The sequence below is a fragment of the Acinonyx jubatus genome, chromosome E1, assembly GCF_027475565.1.
Source record: "Acinonyx jubatus isolate Ajub_Pintada_27869175 chromosome E1, VMU_Ajub_asm_v1.0, whole genome shotgun sequence".
In the NCBI taxonomy this organism is placed as follows: Eukaryota; Metazoa; Chordata; class Mammalia; order Carnivora; family Felidae; genus Acinonyx; species Acinonyx jubatus.
The window spans coordinates 42,893,246-42,918,221 of record NC_069397.1 but is presented as its reverse complement, the minus strand read 5'-3'; the positions used below and the strand labels follow the sequence as shown (position 1 = coordinate 42,918,221).

The following is a 24,976-nucleotide window of genomic DNA, read 5'->3' as shown; positions in this document are numbered from 1 at the left end:
CTGGGGGGGAGAAACACGTCCCACCGAATGGGAGTTTAAAACTAAAGGTTTAGGTTCCCAAGTATAGCATGAGCTGGTGAGGGTGAGGGGGGTGTGGAGGGAGAGAGATCACAGATGGACAAAGTTTTCAAACGGACCTGGGATGGACAATCTAATCCCAGGGGAGCGGAGACTCTAGGGACAAGGCTCAGACAGCAGCCTGCTCAGGTCTGGGCTCCCACCCCGCTGTTCAGGGCTGTCGGCCACATGGCCTGGGCCAGAGGGACCTGAGCGGAGCAGGGCAGGCTGACCGCTGGTCAAGGGGAAGCAGATCCGGCTGCCTTTCAAAGTCAGCAGAAGCCAGGTGCTCCGAGCCTCAAGTCACACCGGCAGGTGGGGTTTGTATCCGTTCGGCCCATTCAGTCTGCTCGTGACACCGTCGCGAGGCACGATGCAGCTGGGACTCTCAGAAACACCTTTTGTCCCTGTGCCTTGAGAGAGCGCATCACACATGGCACAGAGCCGTGTTTTTGTTTACTGACCCCTACTAGATGCCGGGCACTGGTGGGGGGCAGTTACAAGGGGACTACAACACAGATTCTCCCTCGAGGGGGGCATCTGTAGGACGAAAATAAGACACCCAAAGCCCATGGCAGAAGGCAGTGGGAACTTTGGCGCGTCTGCTTGTAGGGACAGAGAGTGATGGCATTTTCCCCCGCTTAGAAGGACATCGCTTTGGAAATCTAGGAGGGCTTCCTGAAGGAAGAGGATTTTGATCTGGGTCCAAGACAAAGTGGAATTTCAGCCGTTGAGTGTGGGGAAGGGAGGCTGGGGGTGGCGAGGTATTTCCTCGAACAGGCACAGAGGACCTGGCCGGGGGCGGGGGGGGGGGAGGGGGGCGTGCTCCAGGAGGCTTATGAAACTACTACCGAGTAGGTGGGCAGAAGCCAAATCCTAGGGAGCCTCCGTGCCAGACGAGAAGTGGGGAGCCACAGGAGGTGTTAGAGCAGGGGAGAGGCCCTCAGAAATGCCAGTTAGGAAGCTATGTGACGAGGAGCTGGGCAGGAGGCAGGAGGCTAGTTGACTGGCACTGCCACAAACCCCTATTTGCATTCCTAGTGGCCCTGAGAGGAGAGAGGGGGAGAGAGAGGAGAGATGGTTTTTCTCGCTAGCCAGGCTGGCTCCGTCAGATAAGTGGGACTCCCCGCCCAGGGGCAGGTTTCACCCAACAGCCCTCCCAACAGACCGGGTGCTTGGTCCTTACCACCCCCAACACGCATGTGCACACGCACACATGCACGCGGGCAAGCACACTCGGCCCCCGGTCTTTCCAGCCTCGCTCGAGTGAACGGCCCTTATGCAGGCGATGACCTGGTGACCACAGGCCTCAGAAGAGCCCTCTACTCTTACCCCCACTTCACTTCCACCCGTGTCTCCCACTCTTGCGTGTCGCTGCTTAGAAATCCTGCTCTGTGCCCGGCCGAGCCCCGGTCAGGCCTCTGGTCTCCGCATTAGGTGGGGAGGGCTCCTGTGTCCCGTACTATACGCTATGGACCCGGGCATGTCTTGCGGCCACTTGGCCTCAACCTCTGCCCCTCCCTGGGGGGCTCCTCACTGAGCTTCACGAAGCCCCCAGGAAGGGGCGGAGATGCCCGTATCCAGCCCCTTTCTTCCTCCTCTGCGGAAAATACCAACTCCTCAGGCTCAGACAGTCCTGCTGCGTTCGCGCTTAGCACCCTCTGAGCAGGGGCCGCATCTTACTCCTCTTTGGTAGGACCGGCAATGATGCTAACTTCTCTGGAAGGAACCTGATGCTTCTCAAAGGGCTTCGTAAAGACGACTGCTTCCGAAGCTCTTGGCAGCCCTACAGGTAGGCGGGGCGAGTGATCGAGCTATTATCGTCACTCACTTTGCAGATGAGAAAACCGAGGCCTGGGAAGGTTCGAGACGCATCCATGACCTCACGGCTGGGTGAGTATAAAGTTTTGTGCTCACTACTCCCCACCCTGCCCCGAGATCAACTCTCGGTGACGAACCCCCCCTCCTCCAGGCAGCTAGCTAATGCAAATCGCTGGGTGATCAGAATCCGGGATTGAAATCTCAGAGCTGGAAGTCCGAGGCCAACAGCTCGCCCAAGTGCCCTATTTCCTGAGGTCCACAACAGTGAAGGGACTGGCCTAATGTCAGACCACAACGAATGGCAGAGCCAGGTCTCGGGACCCCTAGCTCACGGCGCCGGAAACCTCCCGCCATCCCACACTGCCCCCTCTTGTCCTCCAGCATGCTTCTGGGTCTCCATCCTTGCCCTAGATGTATGGGTGTGCCTGACATTTCTGGAATTCACTCCACACACATAATGAGGCCATTTTGAGAAGGCCCGCCTCAGGGGGAACCAGAGAGCTGTCTAGTGTCCCCATCCTGACCCCTGCCAACTCCTCCCGGCTGTACATGCCGAGCTGCAAAACAGATAAATAGATTCTATCGGTCCGGGCTACCCTCCCACCCTGCCCCCGACACACCTTTCTAGCCTCCAGAACTAGAGGTGGGGCTTGGGGGTTCAGAGCCACGATGAGACTGCACGGGAACCAAGAAGTAGCAGAGAGATGTCAGGCTGTCACACGGGTCAGCGTCCATAGAGGGAATCCAGATGTCACCACGGCAAGTAACTCAGCAGAAGGGGGGGATTGCTTGTCAACAGTGCAGAAGTAATTTTCGCTTTAGCAGTAGAAGTGTGGTGGCCCTGATACGTTGGTTTAATATGAGGATAGCAAAGTTCCTCTCCCTCTGATACAAAGCTGACCCTGCCTGGAGAACGCTCTGGATCTGAGGCAGACATTGTGCCCACACGACACAGGTTATCGGGCACTCGAGAACTGGGTTTCAACCGCTCAGCATCAACCCTGGTCCCTAGTCCCCAGCCCACGGCTCGCTGAAAAACTGAACAACCTAAAAGGAACATACTTGAAGGAAGGATCCAGAAGCAGCAGTAGGATAGGGCACCGGCGGGAAAGTGTGGGGTCGGTACCTTCAGGAAGATTCTAGAAACCCTTTGCCTTCGGCTGGGTTAGCTGTTCACCTGCCCAGAAGCAGGGGAGAGAGGAAGTGATCCTCCCCAGGGCGGTCCTCTTTCCCAGCCCCCTCTGTAGGCCAGACTCCCCTGGAGGAGTCCCAGGAGATGGGACTCTGGCCTCTTCCCTTTTCCTCCCCCTCCTCCAGCCCCAGAAGTTCGTCCTGCGCTCCTGGCCTAGGCTTGCGTTGACAATAGGGAATTCCTTCTCTGGGAGCAGGAAAAAGAGGGGACACTGCTTGGACCTGGGGCAGCTATGGGGACAAGGCCTGGAGGGGGAGGGGGTAAAAGTCGATCCTCTGCTGCCGCCCCACTCGTCCCCCCACCCCCCCCACCCCCCCCAACCAAAGAATGTAATTAAGCAGCCGCTTCGGCCAGGAGCCAAGCTTTCTGCCTTCCGTCTATAAATCACCTTCTGAATCATCTCTCGGCTCCTGGAGGAGCAACTTCTGTGCTCCGGCTGCTCCAGGCAGCCCCGGTGCCACTCCCCCTGTGAGCCCGCCTCCCCCACCCCTCCCCAGCCCGGCCCAGGCTCGAGGTGGCTCCAGGTCCCAGCTGGAGATGGCAGTGGCTGCAAGTCCCACAGACTGTGGGGTGGGAGGAGGGCCAGGGGAGGCTTCAGTGCCCTCTCTTCCTATCCTTCCTGGGCAAGCCAAGAGCCGAGGTTAGGTCAGCCTGGCCGAACTCCATCAAGCGAAGAATAAAGCTACAGTCAGGGCGCCTGGCTGGCTCTGTCGGAAGAGCGTGTGAGCAACTCTCCGTCTCAGGGTTGTGAGTTCGAGCCCCATGTTGGTTGCAAAGATTACTAAACAAATAAAATAAATAATAATAACAATAAACTTAAAAAAGAAGAAGAAGAAAGCAACAGGCTCATGGTCACCAGTGCCAAGTATAATGGGCAAGCTGACCTCTGAAGATGAGAAAACAAAGCCAGGTGAGTCCAACCTGGGAGGGCTTCTTGGAAGAGGCAGATGGGGTGTAAGTAACTAACATTTACCGGGTACTTTCTGTATGCCAGGCATTGTTCTAAGAACTTGATATGTATCCACTCAGTTAATCTTCACAATAGCCGTGAGGTAGAAGCAATCACTATTCTCATTTTATAAATGGGGAAACTGAGGCTCGGAGAGGTTAACTTGCCCTAGGTTACCCAGGTAGTACGTGAAAAAGCCGGATGTGAACGTGAGCAGCCTGGCCTGGCAGGAGAGGAGCTGCCCGCTTTGGGACTGAGGTCAGACTGGGCTGCAGAAGGGGCTAGGCTGCCTGAGGCAGGCTCTGAATGTCTGACTGGGCCTGGGAGGGGTGGGGGGTGAGGGTGGGGGAAGGTGGCTCTGGGGCCACCTGGGGCTGATGTTTCTCAGCAATGTATCAGTCCCAGTCATAGCCCTGTGAACTCCGGGGTAGAACGGATCCCTCCAGGTAAGGAGCACGAAGCCCGGAGGGGAGTCAGGGACTCAAAGCACAGAGGAGAAAAGAAACTCATCCTAGGTCACACAGGAGAACTTAGAACTCAGACAAAAGTCTCCCCACTCAGCTCTAACCACTTCCTGGCACTCACGAAAACATAACGGTGTAGATGTAATTCCCGGATGGCCCTAACCTTTGAGGGAGGGGTTAGGCATACCTCCTCTCCCAGTTAGGGACAGAGGTAGAGAATGTCTCTCCCTCCTTGGTGGCTTTAGAAGGATTCTGTGGCTTTTACAGAAGGGTGGGTGGAAAAGGCTGGAACACCAGCTCCCCCTCCCTCCCTGGGCTCACTGCCTTCTGAGGCCAGGAAGTTCTTCCTTTTCCCCACTCTCCCTGGAAGAGTCTGGTAGCTCCAACCTCCTCTGAGAAAAGTCACCTCTCCTGCCCTGACTCAAAGCTCCTAGTGTCCTGCTCAGACCTATTCAAAGTCTAGAGAAAACCCCAAGGTCAGAGCTCTCTTCCCCTTCTGGAGTGTCCATATTAGCTTCTCCATCCTTCACCTGCCCAAGTACCTTCAGGTTTTTTTTTTAACATTAAGTTCTGCAGTGAGGTGGATTAGAGATGCTTGCTTGCCTGAATCTACCTTTGGGGACCTCCACCTAGAGCCCTCTTGCTCTGCCTCAGTTTCTCCACCTTTATCAGTTATTGAGCACGTGCCCAGATGCCAGAGTGCGGGTGCTGGCGGGGTCTGGCTGGGTTTGTCACCACGGAAAGCTGCAGGGAGGGAGAGTGTCCACTAAAGAACTTCCTGCCTTTTTCGACCCCCCCCCACAAAAGGTCTTCCTACCAGGCAGCTGTCTCAGATCTCGGGCCCCCAAGATCCCCGGGGTGGGGCTGATGCTCAGGGCCCAGCCTCCACCCATCGCTTGCCCCTTGGCCCCAGAGCTGTCGAAAATGCTCTGAGGTTCTGGGAGAACTTTCCCTGACTGCTGCCCCTTCCCCACCCCCCCCCCCCCACCGCAAGCCTTCCCCCCCCCCCATCCTAACTCAGCTCCAGGCTCCTGGTGTTATTATAACATTTGACCTGTTCTTGTTTTTGTTTAAAACAAAACGTGGTCCCATCATAAGAACGCAAACAGATCGGGCCACCAATTTTGCTCCCGCTGGACAGCAAACCCCACCCACAGTGGGGGGGGGGTGGTGGCGCGAGGGTTGTAAACTCACTTCCAAAAGACCCGGATTAATTTCCCCGCCACATTCCCCCAGGGAAAGGCCTGCCCTGGAAAGGAGACCACCCGGTTCAAGCCCGGCCATCGGATCTGCCCATCTGTCTGTCTGTCTGTCTGTCTGTGGGATCAACAGCCTCCAGCCAGCTCAGCTCCTCGCCAGCCCCAGCCCCAGCCAGCTGTAATTCCTGCCTGTTACAAGTGTTAACACCTGGCCTGGGGCCTTCCTCCCCCGCAGTCTCCAGGTGCCTCCTTGGGCCCAGCCCACTGACCCCCACGGGGTTTGACTGAACATGTTCACAAGCCTCTGAAAGGCGGGTGGAGGCGGGAGCGCGGTGGGGAGGCAGCGGGACACCTGACAGGGGAAACTGAGGCAGGGACTAGGGCAGCCACTTGAGTGGGGAAGTAGGTCCCGGACGGTGGAGAGAAAACTCAGGTGTCTTATTTCCTAGCTCCCTGCCCTTGACTTCGGCAGAACGCTTCCCCCTGCCACCGCCCCCGCCCCCCGACCCCGGCTGGGAGGAGGCAGGGCAGGCTGGTGAGCCCTGAGTGAGAGATGAGGACACAGGCGCCCATATGGGTGGGTCACAAAGAGGCAGGGCGTGCACCTGACCCCCGGGTAGGGCCCCTTCCATCAGGGCCTCTGTCTCTGGAATGCAGCAGGGCCCTAGGATGGGTCCTAATAAGGGAGTTCATTTTTCCCCCAAGAGGGAGAAGAAAGACAAGTTCCTCCAGCAGGCGCTAACTCGGACTGACAAGAAGAATTCTAGAATCCAGGGCTGCTGTCACCGCTTCCTGTCCCAGCTCTACCACTACCTGGCTGTAAAGCCCCGGAGCACATCTGTTCCTTCCACGAGCCCCCGTCTGAGGCCCTTATAGCTCTACTTTCTGGTCCGCCTTTTCTCAGGGCTGGGGCCTGGGCGGCACAGGCTGCGGGGGGCTGGGGGCGCCTTCCTGGAGGGGTGGCATGGACAGGAATCCCCGCTAAACGCTTCCCCCTGCAAATCCTCCTGGGGAATGTGTGAGCTGGGTGGGCCAAAGAGGGCAGGCGATGCTGGGCTCAGACGCTCAAATAACTGGAATCCGACTGACCGCCCTGGAGGCAGAGTGGGAACAGGAATCTGAGGCCTGTCCACTCTATGGTCCCCGTCCCAGGCCCGCCCCAGCTCTGAGAAGGCGACTTACCCTCCATCCCAGTCCCAAGACCAAAGACAAATGGTCTGAGAGGGGAGGGCTGCTGACCACAGTCCTCAGGCAGACAGGATGAGCTCGCGCCAGGGAGGGCCCAGTACCCTGCCCCACACCGCCCAGCCCGCGACCCTCGGTCAGCTGTGTCCCCAGCAGTTTCCTCATCAGACCTTTGTCTCCTGCTGGACCGCCCCTACAGGACCATGGACACCCACCAAGCACCCAAGCTCGGACGTCACTCACACCCGTAAGTCATAGGTCCGCGAACATATCCACAACCGTGGGCCCAGCCAGTGACTTGAGGGCAGGGTCACAGGCGGACCCACTCACAGCCTCACACTCATACTTACAAGCACAATCAGGTCATGGCCATGAGCACTGATATCCATGCACAAAGACAGCTGTGGGGCTTTCCCCTTACACCGTCATGAAGGCATGCGCGCACACGCACGCACACATGCACACACACACACATGCACACACAACACTCGCATGCCCAGTCATGAACACAGTCATGCATAGTGTCACAAGCAGACACAGGTGCTGACCTTTACATGAGCACAGATACTTCTAGACTTTCTCTGTCTCACGCACACATACACACACACATCCTAGAATCAGCTACTTGCTGTCACTGGTCTATAGGGGCACAGCACACCCTGTCACAGCCATGGATCCCCCCATCTCACATGAGTTCACATCCATGGTCGCCCAGCTGCAGGCACAGACTCTTCCATATACAGATACTAGTATACATTTGACACCTCTTAGGATCATAGACCTAGAACACACACACACACACACACACACACACACACACACACATACACACACACACACACACACACACACACACACACACCCCTCTCCTCTGCTGAGACAAAGCAGCATCCCTGTCCCCCCCAGTCCCTCCCCACTAGTCCCCAAACAAGCCGTGTGTCCAGCATTATGTCAGGGAAGATGTCCTGGCTTTCCAGGTTTTTCCAAATCTTCCTATCTAGGTGTTCCCCAACACACCATTACACATGAGACACCCCCACACACAACCCTTCCCCACAGGCACTGCCCCGGGAAGTGGCCTCCTCCAGTTAATGGGGTAGGGGACCTAGTCTCTCTTCCTTGCCCCTGCAGCCAGTGGGGCTCCAAGCATTCTCTTCCATACCCTCCCCCCCTACTAGTCCCCAGGAAGGCAAAGAACAGCATGGCCTTGGCCCAGGGATGGAAAGAGGGTCAGAAAGGGCTGAAAAGGCAGGACTGGTTTAGGCAGAGCCCCCAACCTGGAATCCCTGTCTGCCCCAGCCGCCCCTTGGACTTCTTTACGCACAGGAGGCCTCAGGCCAGCCCGAAGCTGCGGGAAGGATGGGTTGGGCAGAAGAAAGACTTTCCCTTGGGTATATGTCCTGGTAGCAACTCTCAGCACCCTCTCCACACGGACCCTTGGCCATGCACTGCTCCTGCCCCCATCCCGGCCCCCAAATGCTACTGTCCCCAAACGACCGGAGACAGACCCAGGGTGTGGCCCCGGAATCCTGCTGGCTCTGCTCCCCCTACCTTGGGCTGGGGATGGGGCGGCCAGTCAGGGAAAGGGGGACACGCAGGTGGCATTCCTCTCTGACACTCACCCCAGGGGCCACGGGCCCTCTTCTTGCTCCTGGACCCCAAATTCTTCCTCCTCACCTCCCACCCCCCAGGCCAAGGCTCTCCTACGTCCAGGAGGGTAAGATTCTTTAATTAAAGTTTTCCGGAATGCAGGGGGCTGGAGACTGAGGACAGGCGGGGTATAATTTAGAGAGCTGGTTTCAGTGTGTCTTTCCCCTCTGGCCTCTGGGACCTGCCGGGGGGCGGTGGGGCTGCTTGGAAAACAAGGGGACTCCCGGGAACTAGGGCTCCCAGAGGGCTGTTTATTCCCTGGTCAGTCCCCCCATCCACGCACACCCCCCTAAACACCGCGCCTGGTTTCCCAGCCTTATTTACTAAAAATGTCTTTTGTATCCGCATTTCTCGGGGACAGAATTCTCCTTTCCCTCTCTCCCTTTCTCCTCGGTCCTCGGTTTTCCAAAAGGAACGAATTTGACATGGAGAATTGGGGTTTTGGTCAAAGCACAAACCCACCCCCTCCCAAACCACTACATTTTCAAAGAGCCCCCCTTTTGCCAGGATGGACAAACACGAAATGTATAAAATCCGAATTCAATGGCATCTCGATCAGCAAATACCATATTCACTTCTGAGGCTCAAGATTAATCTAGAGCAGAGTGGGGAGAATCTGATGAAATCCCCCCTGCTCCCCTACCCCGGGGATCCCTGAAGCCATCGGGGTCTGAAATCTGAAGGCAAAACGGGGTTATTGTGGGGAAATCTCTTGATGGAGGCGCCGGCGGAGCGGGGGGTGGCAATGAAGAAACAGGATGATTTTGCCCATGAAGACCCCAAAATGGAGAAGAGGAGTGGCTGGGCCCCAGGGACAGCGCTGGATTTCCAGAAACCCAACTGCAAGCAAATGGAGGGTCTTCAGGCCCCCCAGATTGGGACGGGCGAAGGGTTAGGATTTAAGAAATCAGAGACCTTCTGAGCCGGGGAAAGTCCTCCAGCCTCTGTAGCGAGTAGCAGGGAAAATGGTGATTATCAGAAAAGCCAGGAGTTGGATTCTGAAGGCGACACCAGCAGAAAATCCAGGAGGGGTGGGCGAGTGGGGGGTTGGAGGGAGGCAAGGAGAAAAAAGCCGCAGCCCACCCCCGACCGGCGCGCCCCCCCCCCCACCTCCCCGGGACTCGGCGGAGAAATCGGGCCGCGGGCAGACAAGAGGCGAGTCTTACCACCAAATTGGGTAGCCGGCGAGGACCCTGGTGCCACAGAGCAGGAGGCCGAGGAGCAGCCCGAGCAGGTGGGGCTCCATTAGAAGCGGCGCCGAGGAGGAAGTTTGCCCGCGACCATGAAGAGGGGGAGCGACGCCCCCAATAGTTGGAACAAAGTCCACTTGAGATTGGAAATGACTTTCGGGCTTGTCAGAAGCGCACCTCCACCCGCAGCCGCCCCCCTCCCGAGCCCAGCGCGGAGCAGCCGGGTTTGAGGATGTCAGCGAGCAGCCAATCAGCGCCCGCGGCCTAAGGTAAGAGATGAGTCTGTAGTTCAGCTTGTCAATCATGCGCCCCTCCCGCCCGGCCCACGAGTCGGGCTCCGGGAAGGGCATCGCCCAGCAAACTTGGGCGAAGCCCGCGCCCCGGACACAGTGGGAACTTGGCGGGGGGCGGGAGGGGCCGGCACGTTGGACCCTCTGCTGGCCCGGGACTGCCGCGGCCCCCCGCCAGCCAGGTTTAAGAAGCTGGGGCTTTGGCCGGGGCGTTCACGTGGTGCAGGGTTGGCGTGGGCATTGATGGGTGGCTCCTTTTCTCTCGGGGGACCGTGACCCCTCTGGACTCGGGCGTGTGAGAAATCGAGAGTAGAAAGCACAGAGATGTTTCCAGAAGCCTCGCTCGGCCAGGACGGGATCCGAGGGTCTCGGAGGGGGTTGGGAAATACAACCCCTCCCAGCCTCCAGCCTCCGGAGCCCGAGAGCCGGCCGGCCACTCGACCCCAGCCGCAGGAGGTCGCTTCCCGGGTGTCGGAGAGGCGCGCAGAAGGGTCCGCGGAGGCTCGAAGGTCTGGCTGCGGGCGGCGCCGGGGGACGGAGCTGAGTGTCATTTGAGTCTTTTGTCAGGGATCAGATCGGTATCGGGACCTCCTGCTGCCTTTGCATTTCCTGCAACTGACACCAGCGGCCAGTTGCATTTCCTGCTCGCGGAGCCGGGTCACTTTCTCCTCCACGAGGGGTTCAGGCCTGGCCTCCAGCTCGGGTCAGAAGTAGTGCCCGCAGTCCCATTTGGATCTTAGGGATGAACCATTTGGGGCCAGGGGAACGCCGCAGCCCCAGCAGGGAGCAGCTGGGGTCTTCGGAAAGATCCTGCTGCCCTGCGGGGCCCCCCTCCCCCCAACTCCCTGCCTGAGTTCCCACCTGGGGTTCGGTGGTAACCGGGTCCTTTCCCTGTGCGGAAGCCAAATGTATCCCAACCCCCCAGCCCCCACCATAGGAAAAAAAGTCCCACCACAGCGCCCTGGGTCCTTTCTGTCCTCTCCCTCTCCAGAGTCAAAGAATCAAGTCTCAGCCCTGAGTGGAGCCGAGATGGACGCCAGATCCTGGGGGACTTTCCCCCTGCCACCTGGGCAGCCTGCTCCCCAAGACACTTTCCCACCACCCGAAGCCCCAGAGGCACCTGGACCCTAGAGCAGACCCCGGCCTGGGATGAAGAAAACAAGACCAGTGGTGGGGGGCAAGGGCCACTGCTCAGGGGACTGCGGCAGAGGGGGCAGCAAAGCCGCCCCCAAGTCCCGCAGAGGCCTGGAATGGCGGGCCATCTCTCCACCAGGTGGGGGGCATGGCTGGAGGAAGTCCGGGCCAGGGGGCCAGACATTCCTGGCCTTTGATCTGGGCCACCCGTGCCCACAGCTCGAACCTGCTGCCCCTGCCCATCCCGAGAGCCCTCTCCCTAAACGGCTGCTGGGGCGCGGGGAGCTCGGGGAACTGGCCCCGGGGCACCAAGGGTCGGGAGAGCCGCCTGGGCTTGTCACGGCTCCTGCCGCGTTCCTAGCCGGGTGCTCGGCTGGAGGGGTGGGGTGGGGTGGGGTGGGGGGAGAGATGAAAGAGAGGAGGGAAGGGGTGGGGGAACAGGGAGAGACAGAGTGGAGAAGGGAGAGAGAGAGAGAGAGAAACTGAGAGACACCAATACACAGAGAAGAGGGCGGGAGACTAGCAGGGGGAGCCCCAGGAGAGAGAAGGGGAGGAAGGGGGAAGGAGGGAGGCTGAGAAAAGAGGGATGAGCAAGACGGCGAAAAAGCCCCAACCTGCCCAGGAACAGCGACTGGGGTGCAGGCTGCAGAGATGGGGATCCTTTAGAAATGCCCGTGTGCTGGGCTAATTCGGGGGTGCCTTGTGTCTGATTCACCTGGAAAGAGGGTCACAGTGGCTTTGCCACTATCGCTGACTGTCGAGCCCCAGGGCCCAGCTCTAGCGGTAGAGAGCCCTCCACACACCCGGGTGGCCTGCTAGGTCCCACTCGGTGTTCTGTCCCACCCAATGGCTACTCCCTGTGGGTTTTCAGATCAGAGGTGCCTGCTGGATCTCACCTTCTGCTGGCAGTTTGGGAGGCTCCAAGGGCCCCAAATCGTCATTCTGAGACTGAGCAGGACTACCTGCCCCGGCCACCAAGACACGATTGTGGATTCAGTGTGGCCAGAAGGCAGGAGCTGGACTAGATGACCTCTTGGGGTCATTTTGGGGCCCTAACATTCCATAGGTGCTAGCCCTGGGAAGAGAGGGCAACAGATCCCTGAGGCTGTCGGTGGGTTGAGGGTTGGCTGAGACATGCCCAGCCAGGAGCCCTGGACAGTGTAGGCAAGACTGGCCATTCTCCAAAGGGCCACTTGTATCCAATGCCTCCTCCAGGCAGCCTGGGAGCACCGGGAGACCTAGGTCAGGAGCTTGAGGCAGGGAAGGGACTAGAGGCCAGCAAGCAAGTGGGTGGGAGGGTAGAATCCGGGACCTTCGCGGGGACAGCGGCACACAGCCTGGGGAAGTGAAGGAGAGGCCTGGCGGGGAGGTGTGGGAACCTGCCAGTGGCCCTGCATGGCGCCCTGGAGAATGGAAGTTTGTGTGGGGATTTCCCCCCACTTGAAAGCTCCCCAGAGGAGGGGATTCCTGAGCCTTTTCCCCTCCCCTGCCAGGTGTCCTTCCTTCAACACGGGCTTAATTTCCTTCCTCCTGCCCGCCCAGCGCTGCCTGTGGAACATAGAAACGGTCCCTACCCGGGAGGGGGAGGGCGCCCCCGCGCCACGTGTCGCAAACGGAAACACCCTCTCTCTAATAGGCACCCCGAACCTCAGGGTGGGTTGCAGTCCGTGGGGAAAGGGTTAAATTCACCCCCAGGCCAGCCCGAGGGGGTGTGGTGGAGGCGTCGGTGCGGTGGACCCCGAGGCCTCCGCCCAGAATGGGAAGGTGGCCTCTAGAAAGGGGGCGCAGGAGGCGGGGAGGGCCGGGGCCCCGGAGGCCAAGGGCTGGCACGTGGGAAGCACTTAGTGCTGTGTGTGTGTGTGTGTGTGTGTGTGTGTGTGTGTGTGTGTGAGAATCTCGGGGACCTCGGGGACTGCCGAGCGATTGCCCGGCCCCATGCCACCCCCACCTCGCTAGCCGCCCCGAGGTCGCTTTTGATGTGCGCTCCCCGCAAGCCCGCAGTCGGCCAGCTGTGTTTTCAGCGCCGCTCGCCCGGCCCCCTGCGGAGGCACCGCCGAGACAAAGAATACGGCGGCCGGGCCCCCGCCCGCCCGCAGGGGGCTACCCGTCTGTCGCCGGGAGAGAGGAGGAAATCTCCGATAGATCGATCGATCGAGGGCCGTGCTATTCATTTTTGCCCGGAACGTGCCCGAAAGCTGCTCGGGGCTCAGAAACCTGGCGCCCACACCAGCCTGGGGAGGGTGAAGAGAGGGGGAAATAGGAAGGGGGGGGAGCAGCGAGGGGGGGACCTCCACTGGTCTCTCCCGGGAGAGAGGGGCTTTTAACTGTCTCCTAAGAGCTATAGGAGCTTCAGAACGTTCAAGCGAGCTCCTTGGAGGCCACCAGAAGGCTGGACAACCAGAGAGGATAGCCTGGAAGCAGGCAGGCTGGAGCGTGGGTGGTGAGCACAGGAATTCGCAGAATAAGATTGCTTTAAACTGCCCAGCGTGGAGGTAGCGTCCTGGAAATGCCAGAAGCCTGCACTGGCTAAGCACCATAGGTGAGCAGAAAATGCCAGCGGAACACACAAAAAAAGCCGGGAGCCTGCCAGCCCCTGCGTCGTCCGGCCCTGGCGCGCCCCCCGGCGGCGGTGCTGATACTAAAAGGCGCAAAGTCTGCAGGCGAGAAAGGTGGCCCCGCACCCGCACCGGTACCCGCACCCCGCGGGTGGGGGAGTAGGAGACTTTGTTGGTGAGCAGCCCGGATCTTCGGGGATCCAGGTTAAGTAGGCGTCCTCGTGAGTGAATGCCCTTAATCTACTTCGCAATCCCGAGCTTAGCTGAGGATAAGGTGTGCGTGGCTTCGGGCTCCCCTTTCCTCCACACCCAGGTGGCTCCCTGGGGAGGGCGAGCAGCCCGAGATGCAGGACGCAGGGCGGGCTGATGCAGGACGCGGGGCGGGCTGAGGCGATGTGAGGTCTCCTGGGCACCACGAGCGGGAACCCAGCGGCTGCCTCAGCTCTGTGTCAAGATCTGCGAGGCTGCCACCGGTAGAGTGATGTCACCGAGTCCTTCCCAGCCTGGCCCACCCGCACCCCGGTTCACAGGTGCCACCTGCGGGAAAGTGAAGGTGTTGTTTCTGTTTGTTTGTTTGTTTTGTTTTCCTGTCGCAGTAACTCCTCTGGTGCTGGTCATCTCGAGGTCCCCAAGGGCATTTTGGAAAGCCATTCGGGGTCAGGGTCCTTTGGAAGGGAAGGGAGCATGGAAGGAATGGAAGGGCACCACTGGCCAGCTGCTGGTTATGGCTGTACCTCCTCTATTCTGTGGGAGGTGGAGATAATACTTCACATCTCATAGGGAGCTGTCAGCGTTAAATGAGAACAGTGCTGACAGAATGCCAGACCGCGGCCGGGAATAATAAATATTGGGTTTCTTTCTTCTGCTCTTAGGGGCTGAGGAACATGCTACTTGCTCTCTTGGGTCGCTCCTTCTGCCTCAGCCAGACTCTGCTAAGCAGTCCCCCACCACCCCAGGCGCCCAAGGGCCTCCCCCAGAACGGCTTATCCAAGGAAATCGCCTCTGACATTCCAACTCGAGACCCACTTCAAAATCTCTTTTTCGGAGAGATCCCCCTTACCACTGGCTGCTCCCCGACCCTGTCCCTCTTGGCCTCATATTCCGCTTTATTTTTCTGCACAGCCCTTAAGAGTGACCTTCTGTTACATGCATTGTATATCACATACGTCTGTTAAGTTGCTCACTGTGGGTCTACTCTAAAATCAGAACTCGGCATCCGGCTCCGTGCTGCAGCGCGGAGCCTGCTTGGGATTCTCTCCCTCTGGCTCTCTGCCCCTCCCCCACTTGCGCGCTAGCTCGTGCTCTCTCTCTCTCTCTCTCAAAATAAATAACTTAAAAAAAACTCTCTTTAGTGACCCCTGCTACATAAAAGCAAATCTCTGTGGGACGTCTGAAGTCCTAACACCTAGAGCAGGGGATGGCACACAGCAGGCCCCAGATAAACGTTGTTGATGACTGGCTGAGAGAGGGAGGGAGGAGGTTGGGACCTGAGGCCTCAGATGGGAGGACTGCTCTCTCATGGCTGGGTTCCTTAGGGCCCTTGGGGATCCCCATTGTGAGCAGACCTTGACCCCTAGAGCTCCCCACCTACCCCAGCGCCTCCACTCTGTTGTTTGGCTCCTGCTTCCCTTTCGGAGGACACTGGCCTTGCCCCAAGTGGGGGGAGGTCAGAGGTTGGCATCTGGGGCTTGGGGGCCCTCATGCTGCCCTTCCCCATGCTGCCAGCACCTCCTCTCTGCTCCTCTTTCCCTCCTTCTCCTTCCCTTTCTTCCCCTTCTCCTGCCATCCCCCAGCCCCTTTATTCTGCCTTTGCCTCAGAGCCAGGAGCCCCTCACCCAGACAGGGCCGGCCCACCAGGGGAAGTGATCCTGCCCAGGGAAGTAGACCAGACCTTCCTGTGGCTGGCCATGTATGGCTGGCACAGTTTTTCTCATAGACTATGGCTCCCAGTTTCCTTTGAAACCAAGATAAGAGCCATGAACTTTCTTTCCATCTCAGGGGTCTCTGGGGGGGAAGACTTCTGTGGGGCACATCAGGGAGATGGGACAGAACAGGACTGATAGGATTCTTGGAGAGAGTATAGAGATTTCTGGTCAAAACGTGGTTGGTACCCGCCAGAGCTCTGCCAGCTAATTAGCTTGTCCACGGACCACTGCAGCCAATAGCAGCCATCGGTGGGACCCCAGGATGGGCCTGCTGTTGGCCCCGGGGCCCGAGGGCTTGGACACACGGCTAGAGACCCAGTGGGCTGGTGACAGGGTCAGAGCTGCCTCATCTGCAGGAGCCCAAGAGCAGGTGGCTATGGCTGGGACAGGTATGGGCAGGTCCTTGGGCAGACTGGGGGCACCTGTCTGGCATTGCCTCACACCTGGCAGGACCCATCTCCTTTTCTGCTTCATCTTGGCTTACGGGTAAGGCCTGAAGGGGGTTTCATGCATCTGGCGGGGAGACCCTGTGTCTGAGAGGTTGTCTTAGAGCCCAGATCTCTTGCCACTGCTGTAACCCAATGAATCCCAGCTCTGCCTCTTACCGTGTGACACCGGGCACAATGCCTACCCTCTCTTTTTTTTTTTTTTTTAATTTTTTTTCAACGTTTTTTATTTATTTTTGGGACAGAGAGAGACAGAGCATGAACGGGGGAGGGGCAGAGAGAGAGGGAGACACAGAATCGGAAACAGGCTCCAGGCTCCGAGCCATCAGCCCAGAGCCTGACGCAGGGCTCGAACTCACGGACCGCGAGATCGTGACCTGGCTGAAGTCGGACGCTTAACCGACTGCGCCACCCAGGCGCCCTGCCTACCCTCTCTTAAGCCTCTTTCCTCCTCTGCAAAATAACACCTGCCTCCAATGGCCGTTGCCTATTCAGTGGCGTGATGGCCGCAGTGTCTGAAATGGCACCTAGGACATGTGAAGTGATCAGTAAGTGGCCCTTCTGTACTTTTATAGCAGTCGGCTGCTCTTTCTTGAGCCTCTCGAAGGCAACGTCTTCTATGCTGGTGGCCCCTTCCTTCAGGCTGAAAGAGGCCCTCAGCCTGTTCTGCTATCTACCCCTCCCCGACCTGGCTCAGAGATAAATCCTAATTGGTCTAAGCTGGGATCATTCCTCTTAGCAAGGATTGCTTTAGAGGGAGGCAGGTGACCCAGCTGTGATCACTGAGACATGAGGGGAGGTCTGCCGGACGGTGCAAGAGGGCTTCTGGGAAAAGGTTTTTGGGGCTCTTTAAAATGAGACTCAGAAATGTCCCTTTTGCTGGCTTTTGGATGACGTGTCTGGGTGGGATGCCTGGAGTTGCAGCAGCCATCTTGTGACCATGAGGGAGACGGCCCGAGGCTGAGTAGTGGAGGAAGAACAGAGCAGAGAGAGAGAAAGAAGCTGGGTCTCTGACACCACTGCTGAGACATCAGCTCACCACAGCGGAGGCCTGCTTCGGAACTCCTTGTTATGTGAAATAACACACTCTCCTTGTTGTGAGGTCACTCCAGGCTGTTACCTGCAACCACAGTCCTCCTAAGTGAAATCTGCGCCCTCCTGCCCACCGAGTGTAGTGCAGTGCGGTTAGATTCAAGGTTGCCGACTGACTTACAGTTGAGTTGCTTCCATTTAAGGGCCGGTTAGGCTTCTTTTTCTCGGCTTGGGGGTTCAGTCTGGGTGGAGGTGAGGTGGCAGTGGGAGCCCGGAGCTGGGAGACTCACTCTGGAGACAACTTGGAGGGAGAAGGGAACAACAAAAGAGACAGTGTAGGGTTGAGATGGGGCTTAAAATGAATCCAGCTTATACTTCCATCTCGTGCTCCCTTTTCCTTTTACCTTAAGAAACTGCAGCTTGACTGATCCTGGGTACAAGTATATTTTGGGGTTCGTATGAAAAGCTTTTGGAATTAGATCGTGGTGATGGTTGCACAACTTACTGAATACACTGAAAGCCACGGAACGGTAACACTTTCAAATGGTGACTTTTATGGTGTTTGAGTTATATCTCCATTTAACAAAAGAGGGAAAAAACGCTGGAGTTCAGCTGCCTTCCTCCCACACTCTCTCCACCTGTAATCACAGCCCTCCATTCACCAGCTCCCTCAGACTCCTAGAGAAGCCCCCTCCCACACATCCACATGGTACTTCCTGAGGTTGTGCTCTCTGGGGCTGGTGGAAGGCTCCTCTGGGAACAGGGCCCAGGGGAGAGGGGAGGGGAGCTGCGTTCTGTCTTGCACCCCCTATGTTCAGGCCTCTTACCATCAGCTTGCCCCTTTTATCAGAGGGGCCAGGATCTCCTAAGGTCTGTCCCCACTGGCCAGCTAGCCTCGAGTTGCAGGGAGGGGGTCAGAGTGATGCTGTGGGAGGAGCATGGGCTGTGGGATCAGACGGAGGCATTTCAAATCCTGGCTCCGCCACTGCTGTGCTGTGACTTTGGGCGATTTATTTGGACCTCTGTGTGCCTGTTTTCTTGTCTGTCAAATGGGTATGCTAATTCCACAACTCCTAGGGCTAAATGGAATAATTTACCCAGAGAGCTTGGGGCATATAGAAGACAATGAATGCTGGTGCCCTAAGACTTATTTTAAACCCCAAAATGGCAAAATCTTGAGCAGACTATGTAATGATCAAGGGCCAGCGGTGATAGTGATGATGTTCCCAGATACCCTTTGCTGGGCCTGAGAGGCTTTTTTCCCCTCATCTGTCTCGCCTACCCTTACCTGGACCCTCCCCAGGTCCCCTCTGCCTTTTGTTCTGCACATCCAGGGGGGTGCTAAGGTGAGAAATCGTTTTCTGAAGTCCAAATCAGAGAACGTGGCGTCACCAAAATATTTTCAATTTAATTTAATTTTTTTTTCCTGCTCCAGAATTTAAGAACGTCTGAAACATCGTTTGGCCAAAGGTTGGAATTTGGAGAGCATTTCCATCGCTAATGGTAACGTTTCTCAGAAGCTGGAGAGGACCATGGATGCCCCGCGAGATGAAGCGTGGTATTTAATAACTTTGAATCACACAATGAGAAAGCTCATTTATTCACATTCCCTATTCCATTCTCCTTCACTCCTTTTGAGTATTGTCAAGGAGAAAGTCTGTTTGCTGCTAATACGACACTAAGATTCCTTTCTAATAAAGAGAGACGGTCACACATTCAGAACCTTTGTGGGGGGGGGGCGGCGGGGAGCACAGCGTCTGGTTAGAATGAAATCACATTGTCGAAAATCATAGTAATCTAACATTTCCTTTTTAATTGGAGTTATTAAGAACAAAGCAAAGCAATTTAAAGGAAAGTGTTAAGAAAGTAGCAGATCAGGTAGTATGGAGTAAATGTGGGGTGGAAATGCCGGGAATCTGGAAAACACTGGATCGTGGCTGGAGCAGAGCAGAGTGCTGGCAGTCAGGGCGTCCTGCAGGTGCCAGCCCGTGTGGCCAGGGCACCTTCTTGGTGACCTGCGCCTGCTGGTTGGCCAGGGGCCCTGAGGGTGAGCCAGGCTGGAACCCGCAGAACTGGGGAAGCATCCGAGTTAGATTTGGAAGCCACTGTGGCCAAGAGCTGAGATTCACTCCCAGTATCACCCCACCTTGACCGAGATAGGAAACTTGGGGCCACCCATCCAGCCTTATGGATATGTTAGATGACAGGGTGGCCCAGCACTCTGTGACCCAGACACTCACTGTTGGGGCAGGGGAGGGATGGAGAAGGAAGCTCATCAATCTCCCAGTTGTGCAGAGCGGCTGGGCAACCCCCCAGCGCAGGCCTGATGGAAGTGTTTTGTGTGGATGAGGCAGAGAGACTTGAGGCAGGCAAGTCAGAGCTCAGAAGGTGCAGTGGCCTCAGAGAGCCACCTGCTCCCCTCCTGTAAGGAGTGTAAGGAGCCACAGAAGAGGGACAGCAGACACCAGGGTTCCAGCCCCATCTTCCCCCTGACTGGCTGTGTGTTCCCAGGCAAAGCACTTACCCTCTCTGGGTCTCAGTGTCCCTCTAGATTGAAGTGGCCAAGTGACGAGTCCTTCCGGTCCCGACACTCACAGTGGATGACCTGCCTCCCCATGATCCCCGTGCCCACTATCTTTTGTGTTCCTGCCTCTTTCAGGGCAGACCAGGACACTGGGCCGGAGCTGGCTGCAGGCCTCCAACTGGGGCTGTCCCCGCCTTCGGCAGAGGCTTGTCCTTCTAGGTGAGGGGTTGTTGGTGTCCAGCCCCGGGAGGCCCTAGCACGGCTGGACAGTGCCCAGGGGCACTATTGGCAGGCTCAGGGCACTAACAGAAGAGGCCGAGAGCCGAGACAGGGGAAGGGGGAAAGAAGGAAGAGGGGCGTGCGGGGCGAGGGTGGGGGTGGTTCTAGTGGCTGCCCCTCGTGAACGTGCCGAAGGTTGCCAAATTGAGTTTAAGCCTTGGTTCCAGAACACAAAGCCTCGTCTCTGGGGGCTTGACCCCTTGGAGCCCCCACCCCCAGGCCCGGCTGGCTGAGCCGCCCCAGAAGGGCCCGGTCGTTGGCTGCGAAGTGGCTGGGAGGGAAGTTTTAATGATACACAACACAAGACACAGGGGGGAAAAGAGAAAGGGGGGTGGTGGAGAAGAGAAGGGAGGTGGGGGGGGGGGAGAAAGAAAGACCTCCTGCCAGGCCTGTTGCCAGGAGACGGCTAGGCAGCCAGAATCAGTCCTGCTCTTTTCACTGTTGCCTTTAAGCACCGAGAGAAAGCCCTGGCCATAAAGGGGGACATGTGTTGCTGGGTGTGTAAGGCTAGCCTCTGCAGTTAGGGGAGCCCCTGGCCCCCGCCCCCTGCCGCTGCCTGGAGAGAGCCCCTTTCGCCCCCAGCCCTGCCCCCGCTCCTGGGGGTTATGGATGAGCGAGACTGGGCTACAGAGCAATGGAAAAGGTCTCGGGGAAGGCGGTGGCCCTGGCCACCAAAAGGCCGCAGCCACTTCTGGGGTGAAACTCACCAGCCAGGGGCGCCAGGAAACTGGCAGAGGCCGGCAGGGGCGGGGAGGCCGGGAGCATCCAATGTGGCATGTCCGTGGAAGAGTCTTCTCTTGGCTCTGGGTGGGCCGTGAGGGCACGGGGGGGTTTCTCGGTATCTGCGAATCCTCAACGGGGGACTGGGGAGCTGATAAGTCCCCCAGCCTGCCGTCTGGGCCCCTGGTCCTTGTCACAGACCCCATGATAGATCTGCGGGGATCCCAAGGCTGTGCCTTAGCACTTGGGGGACGGTGCCCTAGCAGCCCAGCTGCTGGGCTGGGAGTGAACACGGCCACAGGCATAAATAGGAGGGCTGCTGGCACCATGAGGACTCTAGCGTCCCAGACCTCGGCTGTCAATTGAGAGACATCAGCCGCGGGGGTCACACACAGTGCACTCGGTACAGGGGCTGGTCAGTGAGCCAGGCTGCTGCGGCCTCTGCTGCTGGGCTCGGGAGCCCGGCTGGAGCCCCAGCGCATTTTATCCGACGTGGGTGTGATCTCCCTGGTGTCAGGGCTCCTTTCAGCCCTGAGTTCTTCTCCCCCACTGAAAAACAGGCTGTGATTTCTGTTGCTTCGTGCAGCAGGCAGACTGGAGCAAGCAGTTTCTTCTGCACGGTTTCTTCCGATCCTCTGGCTTGCCGCTGGGGCCCGAGTTCTAGTCCTGGGAGCGTCACCAGTCCCCCCCCACCCCCACCCCTCTGCCTCTGCGAAGCGGCTGAGTCTGTGTTGGAAAGAGGCAGACAGCCCGCCCACCCCAACTTCCCAGCTGGTCGTCTGGCTTCCGTGTGCACCGGAGGGGGGGGCGCTGCTGGCGGCTCACCTCAGCGGGCGGGCCTGGCGGGCGGCAACCTGCTCCCCCCTCCCCGCCCCCCTCCCCTCCCCGGGGGGCTGAGTGCGAAATAGCTCAGCAGAGACCCGCTCTGGACACAACAGAGAAATCACTGCATCTTCTGCGAAATCTCTCGCCCTGCTTATACGTGTGCCCTGAGAGGTTCTCCTGGAAGCCAGGACCCCTGCCCTCCCCTCTACCCGCCCTTGTGTGTTGCCCAAGTATGTGTGTGTTTGCCAGCTCTCGAGGCTCCCCCGTCCCCATCTGGGCCAGGCCCCATCCAGGTGTCAAGGCCTGCTTCCAGAAGGGTCAAATCTCTGAGAGGTGATGACCGAAAGGGCAGGTTTGCCAGCTCTGAGGGCGGGGGAGATGGGGTGGGGGAGGGGCGGGTGGGCAGTGACTGGCGCTGATGGCTCCAGGGGCTCCGGGGGAGCTGGACAGAGGGGTCACAAAGGAATGCAAAGGAGGGAACCGGTCAGTTCCCCCGGGCCCTCTGGGGTCCAGCTGGGCTTAAAGGTGGGACAGTCCACCTTTTGTGGAAAAGCCCGTCTCCCTGGCTTGTCACTGACTTTTTCATCCCAAGAAAGGCCAAGGGCTCAAGGAAAGCAGAGACACTTGGCAGCCCCAGACCTGTACCTGGGGCCGGGCACAGGCTTAGTGCTTCCTCCCTGCCCCTCCTCACCCCACCCCTGTCACATCCCTCCCCCAACTAGACAACCCAATTTTAACCTGGAAGGAAGGTCTCCCCCTCCCCTCTCCCTGCTCAGCATCCTGTTATCCCCCATAACTCCTTGCTAACCCCTCCCAAGGCTCTCTCCCATCTACACACACGCGCGTGCACACACACACACACACACACAGACACACTCAGTCTGTGGCTTCTGTTTCTCCGGCTTGTGGGGACAGAGCCTCTGGAAGCCTATCCGACTCTAGAAACATCCCCCCCAAGTGGCCATCGATGAACTCCCCTCTCAGCATTCCTCCCCCAGACAGTACCGAGCCCCCCCAGGTTGGCCCCTCTTCTCCCTTGTTCTTCACGTGAGGCCGGGCCGGGAGCTCCTCTCTGGAGTCCACACTAACCTCCTCCGGGAAGCCTCCCTGACATACAGGCACCTTTGTGCCTCCTGGTTCCTCGTCAGTGTAGTGATTCCTGACCTTGAGTGGCCCTCAGCAGTCACCAAGATTTGTCCCCAAAGCTCAGGGCTGGTGGTGGGGTAGGTTGGGGGAGAGCGGGGGTGGGGAGGACACTCTCCTAATGCAGTGCAAGAAGAGACTGAGGCAGGAAAGGGAGGAGGGTCTAGGACCCCACTTACCCCTTCACTCTCCACTTTGCCACCTCTGCCTAGCCCCTTGACCGTGAGGTTGGACCTTCACTGAACCACAGCCCTTCCCTAAAATGGCCCTGGGAGAGAGTGCAGCACAGACCAGGACCCCTCCTGTGGGACTCTACTTAGAGTGAATTTCCACCTCTGGGAGCCCCCCCCAGGTTTCAAAGGTGTCGTGTGCACTGGCCCAGAGGGGCCTGGGAGGATGGTCAGGGTCACAGTGACACCTGCTGGGGCTTCTAGGAACAGCAGCTGTAGAGAGCTGACGGTGGGTTTCGGGGGAGGGGGTGGTAGGAAGGGCCATTATCGCGAATTTCCCCCCCACCCCGATATTAAACCCTTATTATTTTCCCAGGGGAGAAGCATGAGAAGGTGTGGAGGGATTGGAATTGGCGGGGTGGGGGGTGTGTGTGTGGGGGGGGGTTGGAATTCCAACTGAGGCGCCTGGGGAAAGCCAGGGCCCCAAGGACATGAGCTGCTTTCCTCAGAACTGGTGGTGTTTTTTGAACTTCGTTCAGAGTCTGGTTTCTAGGGATATACCCAGAAGAAAGTCTGAGATTGTTCTTTGCATTTATATGTGAAATGGAATTTTTAAGGGCTGAGAGCAAGTACACCCTCTGTAGATGTCTGTTTTATTGCATTGTTGCGAGGAAGAAAAGCGTGCAATATGGTAATTGTCAATGATTAAAAACACTGCAGGTGATCCCTGTAATGGCAGTTTCTGAAGAAATTGGAAGGAATGGATAGGATAATGAAATGAATTAGCACAGTGCCTGACACATGGCAGACGGTCCATATATTGGGGCAATTAGTTGATAACGTGAACCCCATGGCAGAAAGAGCCATCAGCCCCCCTGGCGAGCCAGGCTGGTGAGCAGTTGGCCAGGACTGAAGGGCGATGTCTCGGTTGGAAGCCATCAGATGACCTGTGTCCTAACGCACAGATGTGCAGCTCAGAAACCCCCTGGAATAAATAAAAAGCCAGGTGCGTGTGGGATAAGGATTTCAGTTTGTTCCTTCGCTTCAGAAGGAACTCAGTTCAGGACGCTTATAAATATTTCACGTATCACTTGTTTTGCCCTTACAGCTCTTTACTTGAGAGGTTTAAAGCATCACCAACCCCCACCAGCAGTGACAGGGCTGGAGCGAGAACCTACCCAGGTAGCCGAATGCTGATGTTCCTTGGGCAGAGTGTGGCGTATCAGTGGGAGAACATAAGGAAGGGGGCTGACGCTGGGAACCCAGCGGCGCCCCGATTGTGCCACGCCACATTTGTTTCCCCAACTAATCCTCGCCGAAGCTCCATGTCAAAGCTGGCACTGCACTCCCTTCACAGGTAAGGCCCTTGTGGCCCAGGAAGTCTGCCGCACTTGCTGGGGTCACAGTCCTAGGAAGTACTAGACCTGAGACGTGAATCCCAAAGCCTGGAAGTGAGGGGTGACTTCCAAAGGGCTGAGGCTGGGTACACGGGAAGGTGGCGGTGGCCCCACTGGGACTGTGCATGGGGGGAAGGCTTGGAGAGATAGCTAATGGTCAGCAAGACTCAGTTTCCCACTGATGGGGCAGAGAAGCAACCTGGTATCCGCCTCTGGTGCTGCCATGCACAACGGCACAGGTTGGGCACTGCAAAACAGAACCCCACGTAGGAATGCACCGCGGGCATCACAAGCACATCCACGTGGATCATTTTCCGACAGTAGGAAGGAAAGAGCCTGGAGGAGGACATATCGCCTTCTAAATCACTTGGAGGGGCTGTGTGGGTGGGCAGTGTCCTTCCAGCCCTTTCCACGTGCACACTCATCTTCCTGGAGATTTCCACCCTAGGGAGTGAGCAGCTGCTGGGGCAACTTCAGGCCATAGCCTGGGAGTGGAGAAACCTTGTGCGTTTTCTGCCCCAAAAGTCATCATAGAGGCGACAAGGAGCAAAAGCCTTCACTGTACCACTGGTCCTGCTGTTTCTTCTCGGAGCTATCTGGCTGAAGATTCAGGCTCTTGCTGTCCTTGCCAGAGCAGGGCTTTATAACTGGGGATGAAGGGGAGGAGGGAGGGAGGGAGAGAAGAGTCAGGAGCCCAGTGGGTAAATACAAGGGAAGGTACGGAGCAGGAGTCTGGCCTTTTGTTCTCACATCACAGACTTTCTTTCTAATAACATTGTAGATCATTTGGGGGAAAAGGAAAAGAAAGTCTTTCTTCCAATACCATCAT

At 57.7% G+C, this 24,976-nt stretch overlaps 1 protein-coding gene across 4 annotated transcripts in view; it reads right to left on the bottom strand.

Moving 5' to 3' along the window:
• Positions 1-10,072, bottom strand: part of WNT3 (Wnt family member 3) — a 49,068-nt gene extending 38,996 nt beyond the window's left edge. For all 4 annotated transcript variants that reach the window (XM_053212053.1, XM_053212054.1, XM_027051999.2 and 1 more), the window contains exon 1: positions 9,684-10,072. In XM_053212053.1, the coding sequence (XP_053068028.1) occupies positions 9,684-10,057 (374 nt within the window). In that variant the 5' untranslated portion in view covers positions 10,058-10,072. The remainder of the gene's footprint in view (positions 1-9,683) is intronic.
• Between the last annotated feature and the right edge of the window lie 14,904 nt (positions 10,073-24,976).